The sequence below is a fragment of the Centrocercus urophasianus genome, unplaced genomic scaffold (assembly GCF_019232065.1).
Source record: "Centrocercus urophasianus isolate 14NV4802_14NV808 unplaced genomic scaffold, USGS_Curo_1.0 seq_30, whole genome shotgun sequence".
Lineage (NCBI taxonomy): Eukaryota > Metazoa > Chordata > Aves > Galliformes > Phasianidae > Centrocercus > Centrocercus urophasianus.
Genome location: NW_024884867.1, coordinates 11,369,818 through 11,387,703, shown reverse-complemented (window position 1 = coordinate 11,387,703; position 17,886 = coordinate 11,369,818). Strand labels below are relative to the sequence as shown.

The window sequence follows — 17,886 nt, the reverse complement described above, 5'->3', positions numbered from 1 at the left end:
TTGCATATAGCCACAACAACAATTCCTCTGATAAATAGGATTTCTAAATATACACCATAGAGCTCAGTTGGGGAACAAGTGCAAAACATCTTCAAGAGTGCACAAGGAATTGCTACAACACTCCTGCCTGCCCGCAGCTACAGCCGCCATCCATTTCCTTCCAAAGGGCACAGTACTTGTGATTTCCTTCAGAAAAACAACAAGTGTTCATTTCACCTTCCTATGCTCCATTTCAGTTTGGCATTCACATAGGCTTAGAAGATAACTACTTCTTTTCTGGGTATTTTAACATATGGGAAAGCACCCCAGTTTGAAGGGCACTTACTCCTTCCTTGGAGATGGAAGTTCAAGTTTACAAATGCTGCGCTGTAAGAGGCTGCATGAGCAGCTCACCACCCCCTTCCACTGCTGAGGAGCACCCTAACCCTCAGGTAGAGTGCAGCATTTGGAGCTCAGAAAAAATAAAAGCAAAGTGACTGTGAGCCTTTCGGTGGACAAATGCGCATCGACTTTCACTCCAAAAGGGAAAACACAACTGAAACCAATGGGCACAAAGCCCCAGCCACATGAGTTCCTGCTAAGGGAGTGGTGTTTTCCTGAAGCCATTCCAAGCAGCAGTCAGTGCAGAGCAGGGGCAGCCCAAGCCTTCAGTACTGGATGTTTATTTAAACAGACTCCTAATTGCCCTTCCTCACACTGCAGTTTCAAGCCATGGAATCACTTGTGCTCTAAGAAGAAGTGAACATGTACCACTGGGATCACAATTACAGCGTAGTTACTTGTGTCACTCTTTCAATTTTGGAAATAAGAGCTTGAGAAGCTAATAATAAAGTAAAGCATGAAAAAGCAGTGAGACTACACCTTTCATTTAGCAACAGCGAGGGAAGTGATAAACTGCCTGCTATCGACTGCTCACTGAGCGCCTGAAATGACGCAGGCTGTTACTTCTACCAGGCACCTCGGATGTTAGCCTGGAGATTTACACAGGAGGCAAACCCATGCTGACAGAGCCATGGGAATCCAACTGCACAGCGCACGCCAGTTCTATTCACAACACTGTTCTCCTCTCAGGAACTACAGGCATTTGGGTGTGGGAGAGAGAAAAAACCTTGGATCTGGCCAAACATCTGTAGGACAAACGGGGAGAATTTACACCAAACAGAAAGTAAACCTCTGCCTCCCAACTTCTGTTCAGGTGCAGCCCAGGGGAGCTATTAAAAAAGCAGCCCTCATATGCAGACACAGCCCTAGGCAGGCCTCAGAGCCAGCAGAGCCAACCAGGGTCCCATCTTCAGCACTGAGTGAAATTCACCTACAGCATAACTCCACCCAGGGAACGTGACCTCACTGAAGTCAAGAGCCACGTCAGGCTCGTGCAGCCAGTGCACAATTAAATGACAAGAGGGCAGAAAGTCAGAAGGATAACAACGCTTTGGATTCAATGTTATAAACTAAATAACTAAATAACTAAATAACCTCAGTGACAAAGGGCATCTCTGAACTACCACCACAGAAGCCGTCCATTCTCGGCCATTTCACAGAACTGAGGAGCCAGACAGTCGCTTCCACCCTGCAGACATCCTGCTGCACACCCAGCCCGGCTCACTCCCACACACCTTTTCCCCATTCCAAAAAACTAAACTTTCAGGTAGCCACGGGATTTACATTCAATGTGTTTCGGAGCACTTCTACTTAAAAAGATCCTTTAGCAACCTCAGACAACCCAACGAAGGCCAATACCACCGCAGTCCTGCAATGAAAAGCCTGAGCAGAAAGCAGTGTTCAACAGGAAGCCTCATTCACCACTTACATACACTAGGCTGCAAAAGGCACAGCTCTGCTAAATCCATCCCATCACAACAGTACCGCTGCAGGAACACGTTGTTTCAGCTGGGATAAAAGCCGTTAGAAGGAAATGAGAATTGGGAAAAAAAACCCACAACAAATCTAACTGGATGCTTTTATAATTTTTTTCCTTTAGTGTTGCACTTCTTTCTAATCCTGGAATGGTTCAGAAACTCCAGCTTGGTTCAGGAACTCACAGAAACACACTGAAAAACATATTTGAAAAGACAGAAGCATGTAACAGTTTGTCCTGGAGGCACAAAACAGAACTGGGTCAGAAAATTGGGTAACATTTGACTTGCTCGGGCCAACACAATCAGGCAAAAAAAAAAATGAAGTTTTGATTGGATTATGTCCACGCTGGCTTGAAGCAGTTATCTCCTCTGCCTTCAGTACTAACTGCCTTCAGCAATGACACTATCGCGTTCCACACCATGCAGGGGATGTGCTTGGTTTCATCCCTTCGCGTTCACACATGCACAGCATCCTTGACTCACCCACCAGCAAAGAGAAGAAATCTTTCATAACCTTTCCTGAGCCTTACTAGAAATCACCTGGTAGCTGTCAAAGAGGAGCAAGAGCAGAACAGAGCAATGCCATCTCCGAGCAAGCACGTGCCTGGTCTGACTCCCACCTCCTCTCCTGCACCACAAGAGAGTCCTATAAGAAGAAAGGAGACTTACTGCCCCCCCAGACTTCTTAAGACACCTGAAGAGAGGAAAAAATCCAGAAAGCAGTGGGAGGGCAGTAAAAGTGGATAAACATGGAGGTGAAAGCAGGAGGGCGCGACCCTGCTGGCAGGCAGCATAAGAGCTATTAACGCCACGCAGCGAAAACCATGTTTAGACAAACCCTGAGGATACACATCTGGATGGTATTGACAGAAGTGACCTTGCTACAAAGCAGGGACAGCAACAGCTCTCCAGTACTGCGGGAGACATCCCAGGCAAACAAAGGCCTTGTTTTTATTCATATTGTGTAACTCATACTAATTCAACAACTTGCCAGCGTTTTGCAGCTCGCAATCACCACCTTCTCTGCATTTTCAATTTCAAAATTTCAAAAAGTATTCTTTTCAAAGGCTACATACTTCACAGAAAGGAAGCTGAGGCACCTCCTGGTGATGGATTCCCCCTCAGTTACAGGGAGCTCACATGACACATAGCTCTGCAGCAGGGGAGCAGGGCTCACATGCAGCGCTGCCCAGCTGGAGCCACCTCTGCCCTCTCCTGTCTTCCAAATCAAGACTCCAGTCCTCCAGCATCTCAGGTCCCTGAAGCGTTAGGTTGGTTAACATTCTTTTTGTACAGCAGATTTTGCAAAATACCCCACAAATGGAAGGTTGTCTCTGGAACTCATTTACTAGGAATTTCAGCAATGCTGTACACAGATGTTGCATATCACTTTAGGCTGCTGCTATAATGCAAATCGTTGCTGGACTAAAATACAAAGGATTAACAAGGCAGGGCTTTAAACTGCAGAACTCCCGTGAACATGGATCACAGTTCCCTCTCACAGCAATGAGAACGTAACAGCACACAACAGAAACACCCAAAGCACAGAACTGTACCATCCTCTCAAGTTCGCTGTCAGGATGTGCATTCCTAGGGCCCTCAAGCCTTTTGATATCTTGTCCTCTTCCCTCATACCATTCCTCTTTCTTATTAGCACCAATTCAGTCAGTTCTGCTACTTCTCCTAAGTATTCTCCATGCCAAAGCACTTACTGTCCTTAATATTGAGCTGATTTTCTTAAATTCTCAATACACTAGCCTTTCTGTTGAACAGCACTTTTAATCTTTCATGCTTTCAAGCACCATTCTCCCTTTGCTTCTTTATTGCCCATCCTACCTTAGCAACTGATGCTTAGCATCCGTCTCCTTCAGAACGTGCCTGAAGCACTCAGCTTCCCATTTAGTATCTCTGGAAAGCCAGCTGCTCGACTACACATCAGCACAAGCCATTCCTTCTTCCCCTTTCACAACAACCTTTTACAAACATCAAATACAACTCAAAAGGAGTTCTGCTGCACAGTTATTATTACAGTCCTATTCAATCCAAGGACCAGGCCAAAGTAAGCCATGCCACTTACTCCTACAGAACTGCTGTCCATCACAACCATTCTTAACGAACCCAGGTCTTCTTTCCAGTGCATTGCAGCTACTGCTCATTTTAAGAGTCCCATGGAACAGGATGCCAAAGCAGGACACCAGACTCAACCAGTAGCAAAAAGGAGAGCCGGGGGAAAAGGGTTGTCATCCATTTATAAAGGAAAGCGAATGTGCCTATCTTCTTTTCAAGTTTAAGTTCAGGTTATCGGCAGAGTTTTAATTCCACAACGCCCAACCTCAATTTTTGCTAAAACTCATTTCTATTAATAACAACTTCTTTCCTCCTGGGAAGCATCAACACAATCATATCTGAAGATGCCTTAATGTGATCTAACAACAAAGCAAGGCAAATAAACAACAAAGGAAACAACAGCATAATTCAGAGAAGTTTTAGAGAAGTTCTCAACTTTTAGCTGGCAGACAAATGAAAACTGCTTCTACAAAAGTAGATGCAGCATTTTGGAAACACTCCCTGCCCCCATTTCCTTATCCCCATGTACTAAGAGAAACCTTCTCCACTGGATCAAAATCCTGCAGTTCAATCTCCGCACTTCTATGAACTTCAGAAGTATTTTCTCCTCTCGCAAATCCATCCGTGTGCATTTACAAAAATCTTTTCCTCCAAGACCACAAACAGTTCTCGTCTCCAAACTGCAGCCAGCTCTACACTCCCATAGGTCACATCTCAAATGCAATTACTTCACACTGACATGAAGAAAAGTGGGGCTGTCATAACAAATACCAAGCCTGGGTAATTCCTCCAGTCACACAAACTCAAACCCTGCTCAGACAAACAGCCGAAAAACACAGCAGTACTCAAGGTTCTTCTTGCCTCAGAGTCAAATTTGCCTGCAAGTTGTACACAGCACTCACGCACTTCTCCTAGGAAGGCTCTTGTAGCTAATTTTGTAGCTCAGCAGCTCGCTGTTGCCTCACCTTTACAGTAATCCTCCTGGGGGAAGCTGTTTTTTCCACCTTGCATCCTCACTGCTGATTTCTGTATTCATTAATCAATAGACGGGGCTCACCAGGAGCAATTGCTCTTATTAAGCATCTCACCACAGTGCTGGTCTTGCCATCTGCTGTGCCGCTGGGGCTGGCTCATGCATGGGCCCTGCTGGCAGGCTGCAGGGTGGACAGCCAAGGAGCTGCTGGCCCATCACCAGCCCTCCATTAAAGACACCACCTCCTTCTCCCACAAAAACAGGGCAGCTGTTGCTAACTGAGCCATTCAAACCACTGCGCTACTTTAGCACAAAGATATGAACATGTACACACAAAACTCCTCTGATTTGCTGCTAATGTGGTGCAGATGTAACAGTCACCAGGTAGCTCTGGCTTTACCGGCTGGTCTTTTAAAGCTTATCATTTTTCTGACCTGTCAGGCAGCATTTTTAAAGGTACCTGAAGTTCTGCTGATGCCCAGTGTTTCTCCCACTAGAGCTGGAGATGCACACATTCCTTACAATACAAAAGGTTTAATCTCCTTGCAACAAGCAACCGAAGAAACCTTACAGGAACAAGAGATTTTGTCTCCTACATACAGGATACAGGGCATGAACAGGGCAACCATGGTCTAAGGAAGTAGTAAGAGATGGAGCGGAGTTTTGGAACCAGCCTTCACAGCAGCAGCCCGCAGTGACTTACATACGTGCACAAACAAATGCAGCTGGCACCTGGGAGCAGCAGCGTAAGGATGGCTTGTGCTTTGGGCAGCTTGTGTGAACACATCCAACAGCAAAGCACTTACTAAACATAATCATCTTTTGTTGCAGTCAGCTCTGCAGAGGCCAGATTCCTCAATATGATTATGCAAAAACAGTAGAGAGGGCAATGACTTCAACATGGTTGCACGACGATGACACAGCATGAAAATCACATCCCCTGGCCACTTTGTTCTACAGTAACACAAAGTCCTTCCTCCACACTGGGACAGGACAGCCTTTTAGCAGCACAGCCAGATTTCAATGGAAAACACAAGTCAGTTTACAAACAGAAAAAAACTCCACACTTTTACATCTGTACTTACGAAGATAGTTTAGAGCAATTCCACTGTCTACTTCAGAGACCTTACAAGAGCATTTTATGATTTCAAGTCAAACCACATTATGGGGAGGGAAGAAAGGAAAAACAGTTTAATTTCCTCTGCTCATCTGAGTGTGCATCAAATGAGCCCTTCCATAACCTCACAAAAATGTGCAAGATGGAAAATAATTGAGGAGTCATTTAGAATTTATTGACTTGGCCCGGGCATACAGGTAGATAAGAGATCTTGCTGCTAGCATGGCAAGTGGGAAAAATTAAATTAAAGCTGATCAGTAAAAACTGGCAGGCTTACCTTTAAATGGAGCTTAAAAACAAACTAAATCCCTGATCTCTCTTTGAAAAGTAAGCCCTCCAAATCAGCTATGCTTACTTCAAAAGAATTTCTTAAACAAGACTTGGACTCTAAACCATGACTGATGGTAGGCTCAAGAAGGCGCACTGAACAGTTGGGCCTTTGCTCTTTTCTCCGACATTTCAAGGTGACCAGCAAAAGCCTCATTTATAGAAGGACTCAAAATCACCCGCTGACAGAAGTGTTCTGCAACTAGAAGGTTATATATTCACTTGCATTACCTGAAACCCTGTTGCTTCAACGGAAGAGCTTAAAAAAACAAAAGCAATGTATCAGCTCTCAAAGGCTTCAGCAGGTAACATTTATGGTGTACTCCTCCTCTGGACCTGGGGCATTTCTGAACTCTCAAGGGACACGAACCCACACACACCGAGAGATCTCAGGGTGGAGGGGAGGGATGGCACAGGAAAACCCAGACATGCTGCTCTCCAGCTTATGTCTGGAATACATCCTCTGAAACTGGTTGCATGTCAAGAGAAACAAATGAGAACAGCCAGAGTTTTTTATTTTTATTTAATTGTGAATAAACTTGATAGAAGGAGGTGGGGAAGAGGCCTGTGTTGCAATAGGAAGCTCTCTGCCCTACAGCTAGAGAGAAAGCAATCAAATCACTTACAAAAAATACACACAGCAGAGTACAAAAATAGCCCAAAGCTCTTGAAAACTACCAGGCATGACATTTCCTCGCTCTCTCTTGATTAAGGAAGAGGTTTGGGATGCTTCATATGGCACAGAACGTTATTGCAGAAGGCACCACCTCAGCACTCACAGCAAAGCCTGCCCTGGGCTCAGCACTGAGGCACCGACCCCAGCAACCCAACCCAGGTCAGGGGCTCACTGCAGCCTCCCATTCAGTGCTGTTTAACACAGCACAGCATGCACTGTAGTTGGTAATTCAAGTCTTTGGTCAAAAGAAGCAAGGGAAACAAGCGGACCATTTATCCCTAGACTTTGATTTCAGACCTACAGTCATTTATTTGCACACATCAGCCTTCATATGCTCGTTCCTAGCAGCCTCTGAAGCGCAGTGCTCAAAAATCCAACATGGCCAGTGCGAGCCCAGATGCAGACTGAAGAAGAGGCCACTAAAATAAGGAAAAAAGCAATAAACTACAAGGCATGATGTTTCAAGGCATGTAGCAAGGCTCTAAGCAAACACTTCGCTAGTGTTTCAACCAAGTCACAACTGAGAAGCCCATTTATCAACTGGGATGGGATCCCAGAGCGCCCCACGAAACGTTGCACCCCAGCAGAAAAATAATGCTGTGATGGCTGGGTGCCTACGGCTGTGGGACTGGTTAACAATTACAGTAACAATGAAAAAAGCAATTTATACCGCAACACACTGATGTACAGCCAAGCCCCTGTCTAAAGAGATTAAAAGAACAGGCTGACACAGGCAACCGACAAAAATGTCTCCTGCAGAAGGTTTACTAACTAGCTACTCATATTTCTGTGCAATTCCCTTAAAGACAGCACTCTGCATCTCAACCTGTTTCAGATAACAGATCTCCAGTGCACAAATAAGAAGCAACAAGCGCTTAGGAAGTTCTCTGATCTAAAGGAAAAAGAAAGGATACTCCCCATTGCTTAGAAGGCAAAAAGCAGCCCAAAAGATTGCTTTATTTTGTGGGTAAGAGCAGACAAGGAGCCCCCAGGTGACATCTGGAGGATTTCCTGCTGCAGCAGTGGCTTCAGTACAAGAAGACCTCATAGGACCTTAAAGGAAGCACCACGCAGCAATGATGGGAGAGGACAGCTCAACAGAAGCACTGTGTGGCTGGAGAGGAGGGGTCATGGAATCCCACATTGCTGAAGCTACAGCCCCTGGTGCTCTCTGAAATCGATCTGCCGAACAGAAACAAGTTGTATGGAGAGACCATGGGTGGCTCAGGTGAGAAGGAACCCTTCTGGAACAGGCAAAACCCACGTAAGGGATGGGAAAAAAAGGAGCTTCTGAAGAGAAACTCAGATAGTTCACAGGCAGGGCAGATGAACATTTTTACAAACCACAGAGCTTTTAGCTCTGGTTGATTTATTAAATGGGTCGTCCTCTTTTTACTATCACTTCAGGCAACAGTTGAATTATTCAATGAACTCCAGTTGACTATGTTGTTTCTAAAACACTTGGGCCACCTCTGGGAGAGGAAGACAGAAAGCAAAAGGGAATAAAAACACGTTTAAAAGTTAAAGAGTTGAACAGAAGTGGGTCCTATCCCCTTACGGAGTCTCAGAAGCAGAGGGCAGTATTTCTACAAGCTGTCTGCTGAAGGAAGCTGTATCACACAGGCACAGCAATGAGCTGCAGATGTGGAGCTCAGCTACAACATCAGAAAATGAAGATGGGCTTGTCTCCCTATTGCCAGGGCACAGAGATGGCAGCCCTTGTGCTGCTCCAGCAGAGTGGGACACATGGCTTCAGCCCTGGAGATACCAATATGTTTTTGGAAAGAAACCCATATTTTCCCCTGGGAAGCTCTGCACCCCTAACCAAACAGTCAGAATTCCTCCTGCAGTCCCATGGAGTGGTGAGTCAGAGTCCAGAAGTCCAGAACTGTCTTCTGGAGCTCACAAGAATGCAGAACTTCCTCACCAGCCCAGTTCTCACTTGACCTGTGAGAACAAGAACAGAGCCAGGCCTCCAAGTGAGGCAAATATCAAGCCATCAAGCCAATGAAAACATCAATACCCAGAGTACATAATTTCTGATGGGTCACCAATTCCAGGGCTCAGCTTCATTGTTCCTTGAATTGTGAAATTCATAGTGGCATCTGAATTCATGAAAACACTGTGTGATGCTCATGTGATCAGTGGCTGGCTTCCAGATTTCAGCAGTGCAAGCGCTTGGGCAAAGTAGCAGAAGAGTCTTGCAGAGCTTTCCCTGACCTAGCAAAGAAGATGCATCTGCTCCAGAAAAAAAGCAGCTTGCTGGAAGAAAGCCTGTTGGCAGCAGGGAATCCTGTTGTCCTTCGTGCCTACTCAGTAATGAGAGCTAGTTGCAGGAAAACATGAGAATCAACCAGCATTGTCAAGAGAATGGGAAACAAACCAAATTAAAACACACATACAGAAATTAACGTCATCAAAAATGTGGAGGGCCTGGAAACAGCTCACTGAGGCCCCAAACAAATACAGTTCTTCATTATGCTAAGAAACAAAAACCAAACAAAAAAAGCCTCAACACACAAACCATAAACTGTTGATAGTTTACATTCTTATGGCACAGCACACTACCACTGCTCCCCAAGGACAGCCTTGCAAACCATGCATGTATATTTCAAAACCCAAGTTATTTATGGTCTCTTTCCTCTCCAAAGATCACAAGCAGCTTACATGCCTATACATAAGAATGTGAGCAGAACACTCCAACCTGAGCAAGTTATATGATTTTAATACAATTTAATATGATTTTAAACCCGTGCTTAAGTGTAAGGGTTAAAACCCGAATGCACTGTCAGCTAACAAGCCCTGCATGAGGATTTAGTGTTTTAGCACCTGTGAGAGACTACCATACATGAAGACTTCCAGACTTTTCCCAATTCTCAACATCACTGTCCCCAAAAGCATAGTTTATATTTACTCAAAATGAGGAATAAATGAGGAACCAAATCACCTAAATTTCGATACTCACCCTTCCTGAGATTGAGACAGATGCAAGGCAACAGCCAAGCCTGCTGAAAGAGACTGGGTTCAGATGTTTTCCCCTTTCCATTTAGGCTTGACGTAGCAGAGCTGCCCAACAAAGCAGCAAGGACCGACATCTTCAGCCCATCTCATGGAACAAGCCAGGAATTCAAGGCCCCATGTAGGATGACCTCTCAAATAGAAGGATTCTGTTTTATTTCCCCACATAAAAACTACAGCCGTATGCAACTGATGTGACAAAAGAATGCTGAATTTTCAAAACTGCTGATTATTCTGATGAAAGAAAAGCTTCCTATTAAAGTCATCCAATCTTTTTGGGAATCAGAACTGCCTTTAGTCTTAAACTAAATGCTTGAGTTATTTAAAGCCTGCAAACAACTGCAATGCCAAAGGCAGATATCTCAAAGACAACACAGGAAGCATTTCTCAAGAACATGAAAAAATGCTAAGTGATGCTTAACAGAACTGGGAGACATTTAAGACAGGGAAGGGCCCAGACCCCATAACCCGACAGCCAATTGAGTTCCACAGACCTTACCCAACGAACAGCCAGAGTGAGGCACACAAACTGCACACACGGTCCCATTACAGCAGCACACAATGCAGACAACAGCAGTTTTAATGTTGTGATTAAACACACAATACCAGTGCTTCCAAAACAAAGCCCGACAGATGTAAAGGTAGGTGGATTTCTGTGAAACAACGCCATATCCAGTGGGTTACTATGTTTAAGCTGTTTCAACAACTATGTACATATACACAGACATGTCTATAAAACTGGGGAGGCACCATGTATGTCATATTCTCTCAGACACAGAACGTGCACACAGCCATCGACTCGTCCACATCAAACACACCCAACTCAGCAGGACTTGCTTTGTATAGCAGCACACAGAGACTGGCTACTGAATCACATCTCTTTGCCCTGAGGTTAGATGGAGATGTAATGGTTTATATGTGCTGGCATTACTTCCCATGAAATATTCCCATTTCTTTCCACTTTTATTTTTTTTTTTTTAATTAAATCTTGCACCCACTTTATCCCTTCATCCCAATTACTGCACTGTGCTGGGATCCTGATTTGCTTCTTCCTTCTACATCCTACACAGTTTTAAACACAAAAAAATGAAGAATCTTTTCCAGACATCTTTCCATCTTTTCTTCCTCTGTCTCAACCATCTTATTAAAGGCTCTTCCAAGCCTTTCCTCTGGCAGCCATTTACGAGTTGTACAGATTAAGCCTTCCATTTCCAGCAAACCTAGGCTCTCTCATTACTGCAAAAATAGCACTGATGCAGACGTTTCAAAATGCTTTTTAGTTTGTGTGCACTCACTGGGATGACTGTGAACAGCACAAGAATCACGCATTGCAAAGATTTCAAAAAGATGCTTTAATGGCCTCTGTGTGAAAGAATAGTTGGAGTTTCTGAATCACTTAACGAAAACAGGCAATTCTACTTCTTATTTTTCACTAAGAATAGAATGGTTTGAACTGGAAGGGACTTTCTGTTATGTTCCAGTAAAGCTGCTTCACTGTAACCATGCATATTGCACAATGCCAATGTTCAGGCTCTGGTGTCATCAGGAAATTCCCGCTCGGGTAACTTCCATTCAGTCCCAGCCAAGAGCACTGCAGTGCACTTTGTGCTCACACCCCACTGCCCAGAGAGCAGTGCCCTAAGCAGCCCAACAGCCAACAAAGTTTATTACATACACCAAAAATCCAACATTAAGGACGCATCTTCGAAATAATCTGGAATATCACCACAGGGAGAAAATTACTGACCAAATCCACTTGTTTTCCCTCAAATTAAGTACACAAAAATGACAGATTATGCAACAGGAAGAAAACGGATCATGTAAAATAAATAATGCCTTCTGTTTGCAACAAGCTGAGAGCATTTGTTAAGAATTTCCCACTCTCCCTCCCTTCTCTTACTTTTAAAATACAGCTCTACTTAGCTAAGACTTTCAGAAACGTGACCCCTCCCACAGCTCCAGAGCATCCCCCAATAATTAAACTGCACAGCACCAGGCAAGCCTCCTGTTTCATGTGGGGTGCCATCAGGTTTTTGGTAGCAAAGAGCATAGGGGGCAAGAATCTACCCAAGCTGCAAAACCTCTCTGATGGTTCCCCCTCTACCAAGCAGTTCCCTCAGTAAGTCACATACGGTCGTATTTTCCCCATGCATCAGCAGAGAAAGAAAGCTGAGACCCACACAAGACCCTGACAGCAGAAGCACTGTGTTCAAAGGGGAAGTTGTCTCCTATCAGCCTAGCTAGAGAAGCTGCACACAAAGGCTCCTTAACAACCACGGAGGAACTGCCAGACTCTGCTTGCCAGGTTCACTTCTGTCCCCTCCATTTCTGCAGTCTTCCCATTCCTGCCTGCTCTTTCCAACTGTACCTTTGTGGTAACTCCAAGCTGCCCAGGGACATAATGTGGAGACATCCGTGCGTGTAGACAAAGCTACATGCATCTGTACTCTCACGTACGGCTACTGCAAAACAAACCAGGAAAAGGGAGAGGAAGGGTGCATGATAGAACAGAGCAGCTGCCATCAGTGAAAAGCCATCGCCGCCTATAACCTCTAGCGATGTCTGTTGTGGCTCAGGTACTTATGATGTACATGCAAAAGAGAAATGCAACTTGAAAAACTTGGGAAGAATCCCAAGTCTGGAGGAAGAACAGTCAGGAGCAGCAGAACAAATTGTGGAAGAAAGAGAAACAATTTTTAATTTATTTTTCACACCAGCCATCAGACCCAGGTCAGACTCCAGACTGCAGCTGTAGGAGCTGCAAAAGCTCCTCTGTCAGTACTTTGTGGGCAATGTTTACTACATACGTTCTACTTGCCGCATCTCTCACCGCCTTCTGATCGCACAAGGATAAGCATCTGGAAGCACTGCTGCTGCTGGGAGCAGCTAAGGGCCTGATCTTCAGCCCTACAGCCATGCTTCCTGGCACATCACCCCTCACACATCACCTTCATCTCAACCCGCAAGGGAAGGCATGCTGCACTTTGCCCAACCATTCAGATATTTAAGTGGCCCAGTGACTGCCTTCTATTTGCTTGCCTCTTTGAGGGGAGGGGCAGCAATGAGCTGAACCTCAGGCTTCCAAACTGCTATACAAAGAGAACAAGCAGCTCCAAAATCTGCTTTTCCTCTCAGCTCACTGAAGAACAGCGTGGCCGAGGAGTCCCAGCAGAAGCCAATGTGCTGAGCCTTCAGAGGAGACATGAATGAGAGGTGACCAGGGGACGACCCAGCTTATGGGACTTAGGGGATGCCCAAATATACCCTCTCTCTTCATAGTTCTCTATGTTATCTAAGGATTCTAGAACATTATCTGGAACTCAAGCCAGCACATTTAGCAGTCAGATCATTTTAGTATTCAGCTCATTTTGGTCTTTGCCAATGTTCTAAAATCCACGTCGCTCAGGGAAAGAGTGCAATTTTTTCTTAAATTATCCCAAACTCTAGAAGGTAACATCTTCCTGATATTCTCTTTGCATAAAAGATGGTCAACAAATACACAGAACGCTGAATTTGTTCCCCACTGCCATCTTACAAGACTCTTCTGCAAGCAGCACACCAGAGCAGGGTTCCCCAAGATGAGAGCCAGGACAAAACCCTTCTGCAGCCCAGCTCTCAGCAGCAAAAGTGATCCAAAAAAAAAAAAAAAAAGAAGGAAGACATGCAACATAGAAGGTGGAAAGAGAGAGGGAGAATAAACCAGACAGCCCTGGAAAAATTTCTGATTATTTCTGTAGAACAATAAATAAAACCGGGAAGTTCTATGGCACAGAAAGTTCTGAATCTGCTTTGTAGACCTTCCAAGTACAGCAAAGATAACCAAGGACATGAACCTGGGTGGTAACAATGTCAATGACCGCATTCCAAAATCAGGGAGCACTTAGGTTAGCTCACTGATACATCAACATCACACTGCACCCTCGTCACGTCAGATGGGAAACGTGGAGCTGGAATTATTCACTGCTGCTGGAAGGGAAACCTCACCTCAATTCCAGCAGCGAGCAAAAGAAGTCCAACAGTGATCAACACCTGTCACTTTCCTAAGGCAGACAAAGCACCTGCCGTTCTCTTACCCCAGCAATGATCCTCCTGCACTTGGCTAACTTACCTTCTGCCGTTCCAAATGCCTCTGGAAACAGCAGCAGGATCCACACACGATTAAAAGCTAGCCTGCACTCAGCCATACTGCTCAGCTACCAAATGTTTGTTCTATAGTTACTGTTCAACATTTCCCTCTCTTTCACTGCTGCACTGACCGGATGCAAGGGTGGAAGCTTGCAAGAGCTGTAACTCAGCAGATCACTTTGTGAACCAAAACAGTTATTCCAAATGTTGTTAAGTTTGCCTCTGTAAACCTACAGCAATTCTGGTTCAATTCCAGCATCAATTCATTTACAAAGACACTTCTGAACACGGATCTAAATCAAACCCTGAAGTCAATAACACTGTTCAAGAGCTGAAACTCGAGACTGTCTCCTCTCAGTTCCTGCTGCCACTAAAAACAGATGCAGAATTCAGCTGGGATTTCTGCCTTTGCTTCCAACTACACATCACAACCCTGATTTAAAATTCTTTTTATCATCCTCTAAAAGAGTACGTAAACATTCAAGCCTAATGTGGGAGGGCGGGAATCCTGATAAATACACAAGCTGGTGATCCATAATCAAGGTGAAAAAAATATTCCACATGAAATTTATAAGCACTGATGACATCACCTTGATGGAAGGGACATCAACCATAAAACTAACCAACAAAGAAGGAAGCTTGTGCCCTATCCAGTATGCAGCTTTACGTGCCATCTAAGTCAATGGAGGTGACACACAACAAGGATTTCTGCATTTCGCATTTCCACTCGCTGGCACCTTTTTCATGGCAGTCTACAACAGCAGTGTTCAAAGTACTTATTTTGTATTCTGCTCAACAGTAAGGAATATTCAGCATCCCACAAGAAGTAAGAATTACGACAAACCACCTGCAGCTCTCAGTTCAGCTTCCTATCTCACTGCTCTTCCACACGAACTTACAGAGGTGGCACTGAATGAGTTGGAAACTAACGACACTGCAGAAATCAGTACTGTTTGCTCCCAATGACATGTAGAATAATGGCATGAGATAAACAAGCATCCTTCTAAAAAAACAGCTGATTGCTCCCAACAACGTCAGCTGAGCTTAAAAAATAATGCTCTGCATATTTATTTTTTTAAATAGGCCACGTCTGAAATTTTTCAGCTTTTTTGGCATGCTCAGGGCATTGTTTTTAAAATTGTTTCAAACTGAAGAATACTGTTTCCAAACAGCGTGCTGAAGAACTTTCACTTGAAGCCCAACAAGCTTCCCAGCCGGCTGCAGCAAAGTTGGCAGCACACATTGCTCTGCAGCAGCAGCCTTGCAGCTGAGGCTGCTTGGCTTGGAGAAGCCTCACCGAGGAGCTCATCAGTGTGCAGAACTACCTGAAGGGGTGATGTGAGGAGAAGGGGACAAAGCCAGGCTCTTTTCAGAGGTGCTGGGACACAACAAGGGGCACCAAGTGGGCCGCAGGAAGCTGTCGGAGCACTTTGTGACCACGTGGCCGACTGCACTGGCACAGGGTGCCCCGAGAGGCTGCGGGGCCTCGTGCTCACAGACATCCACAGCCATGTGGGCACGGCGCCGAGCCACCTGCTCAGGGTGCCCTGCCTGGGCTGGGCACAGAACCACCAACCCAGAGGTTCCTTCCTGCGCCTCTCCTTACCAGCAATCCTGTTTTAGCCACCAAAATATATCCCACTATTTTTGAAAGTGCAAATCTGCATTTCAGTTCCTCTTGAGACGCTCTCCACCCTAAGGCAAAGCAACAGGAAAAAAACACAACCTCAAAGGCTTTCTGAATTGCCTCCCCCACATTCAAACCCGCAGCAGCTATAAACGCTCACACAGTAATTAGGATCTCTACTGGGGGCTAAATAAGGCAAATGCAGCTTGCTGACTGAGACAGAAAAAGACCATGAGCCTCCTTCTGCCCATCAGATAGACAGGTACAGACTTAAAAATAAGGCTGGAACACTTTGTAAAGGTTTGTCTTGTGGATATCTACTCAATCCACAGCACATCTGTCCAAATAACTTCATTACTATGCCAACCTGAAGTGTTTCGGACTAAAACACAGAATTCACCTGAATACATTTCACATTAAAGCATATCCCTATTCCTTCTACACACTCCCACATATGGTCTGAAAATTCAAGTTCTCAAATGCCAAAAGCATCCGATTTTCCCTCAGGTAATCCAAAGTTACACTCCTTGCTTTTTGCACAGCACAGCACCCAGGATCTGCAACACTGTCAGTAACCAAGCGCAGGCAACCCCTGCAGAGTGCATTCCCCTGGTGAACCAGCACTTCTCCTCAGTTACCTTTAGTGGGTGAGCAGGGAAGCAGAGGTTTCCCCCCCACGTTGCTGCTCTCCTCCCCACTCTCCCAGCTGTCTCAGGTGGCCCAGCAGAAGCTGCTCCAGCACGCCTTCACGCCGCCGCCATCCGGCTAACACAACTGCTCTAAGAAGCCAAAGCATGCAAACAGACGCTCTACAATCTCTCTTTCAAAAAGCTCCTTAAAATCCATTTCTTCATCTATCATCATTTCAAACCCTCTTCATTCTCCACCTACGTGACCTGACTTACTGCTGGCACGTGCTGCTTATATAGGCACCTTTCAGTACTTGAGGGGAACTTAAAAGACGGAGACTGGCTTTTTATACAGCAGATGGTGACAGGTCCAGGGGAATGATTTTAAAACTAAAAGAGGGAAGATTTACATCAAATATGAGGAAGAAGTTCTTTACTCAGAGGACAGTGAGGCCCCAGCGCTGCCCAGAGCTGTGGTGCCCCATCCCTGGAGGAGCCCACGGCCGTGGCTGTGCCCTGGGCAGCCTGAGCTGGGGGGCACACAGCCCATGGCACAGGGGTGGCACTGGGTGGGCTTTAAGGTCCCTTCCAACCCAAACCGTGCTGTGATTCTGAGAAGCTTCAGATGCCCAAGTCCTACCAATCAAATCTTTAAATCAGGTACCTTGAATCACTGTCCCACCTGTAGGCTAGGAGGTTGTTCTCACCTATGTTATTTTAAGTCTGCAACATATTCTTGAGAATGTAACAAAAATGCCTGCTCCAACACAATGCTTCACGTGTTTAATCATCACATCATTGTTTTCCGCAATTATTTCCAGTAGGCTCTCTCCACGGCACTGACACACTGCCCCCATATTATTACATCTCATAAGTTGACATTCACAACCACTTCGCAAGGAAAAAGGTCCCCAATTACATTTTAAATCAGAAGTCACTGTATGCCCTAATGTGCTTCTCACTAAACCGATCCTTGATATCATCAGACACAAAAATGCAATTGATACATTGCACACAACCTTCATTCATCACATTTAAATTCAGTTTCGCTAATAAGGAAGGACTGAATTTGGGATGGTTGAAAGTTCAACTCGGCACCAGCAAAAATAACTTGCTATCAACAACCTTCTTCTCAACAGTCTCCAGGTATTGTTTTGGTAGCAACTCACCACACCCCTGAGATAGCATAGAGATCTACTCTAACACTGCAGCATTCCAGCTGCCTCCAGGACCTTTTGGACTGTCAAGATGATGCAACATAAATCAAAAAGCGTTTTGAAGCCATTTCATTCCTCAAAAAGCCTCACGCAGCACTACCACAGCTCTGCCATTCAGCAGCGGCTGCAAAGCACCCCAAGTGGGGTTTACCACCAGGCATCCACTTCAAAGTCCAGAAGAACACTAAGCAAACTTCTTCAAATGATTCCCCATTATATTCTATCCCCTAAGAGTGAGCCCAGAAACACCT

At 45.1% G+C, this 17,886-nt stretch overlaps 1 protein-coding gene across 10 annotated transcripts in view; it reads right to left on the bottom strand.

The window, feature by feature from the left end:
• The window catches only part of ARVCF (ARVCF delta catenin family member), a 201,410-nt gene that overhangs the window by 84,647 nt on the left and 98,877 nt on the right, over positions 1-17,886 (bottom strand). For 2 of the 10 annotated variants that reach the window (XM_042828535.1, XM_042828536.1), the window contains exon 1: positions 9,985-10,080. The exons of 5 other annotated variants lie outside the window; for them this stretch is intronic. In XM_042828535.1, the coding sequence (XP_042684469.1) occupies positions 9,985-10,065 (81 nt within the window). In that variant the 5' untranslated portion in view covers positions 10,066-10,080. Of the gene's footprint in view, positions 1-9,984; positions 10,081-13,572; positions 13,665-14,145; positions 14,236-17,886 lie in introns of those variants that run through there. 3 more of the 10 variants (XM_042828544.1, XM_042828538.1, XM_042828543.1) reach the window with 3 other exon arrangements.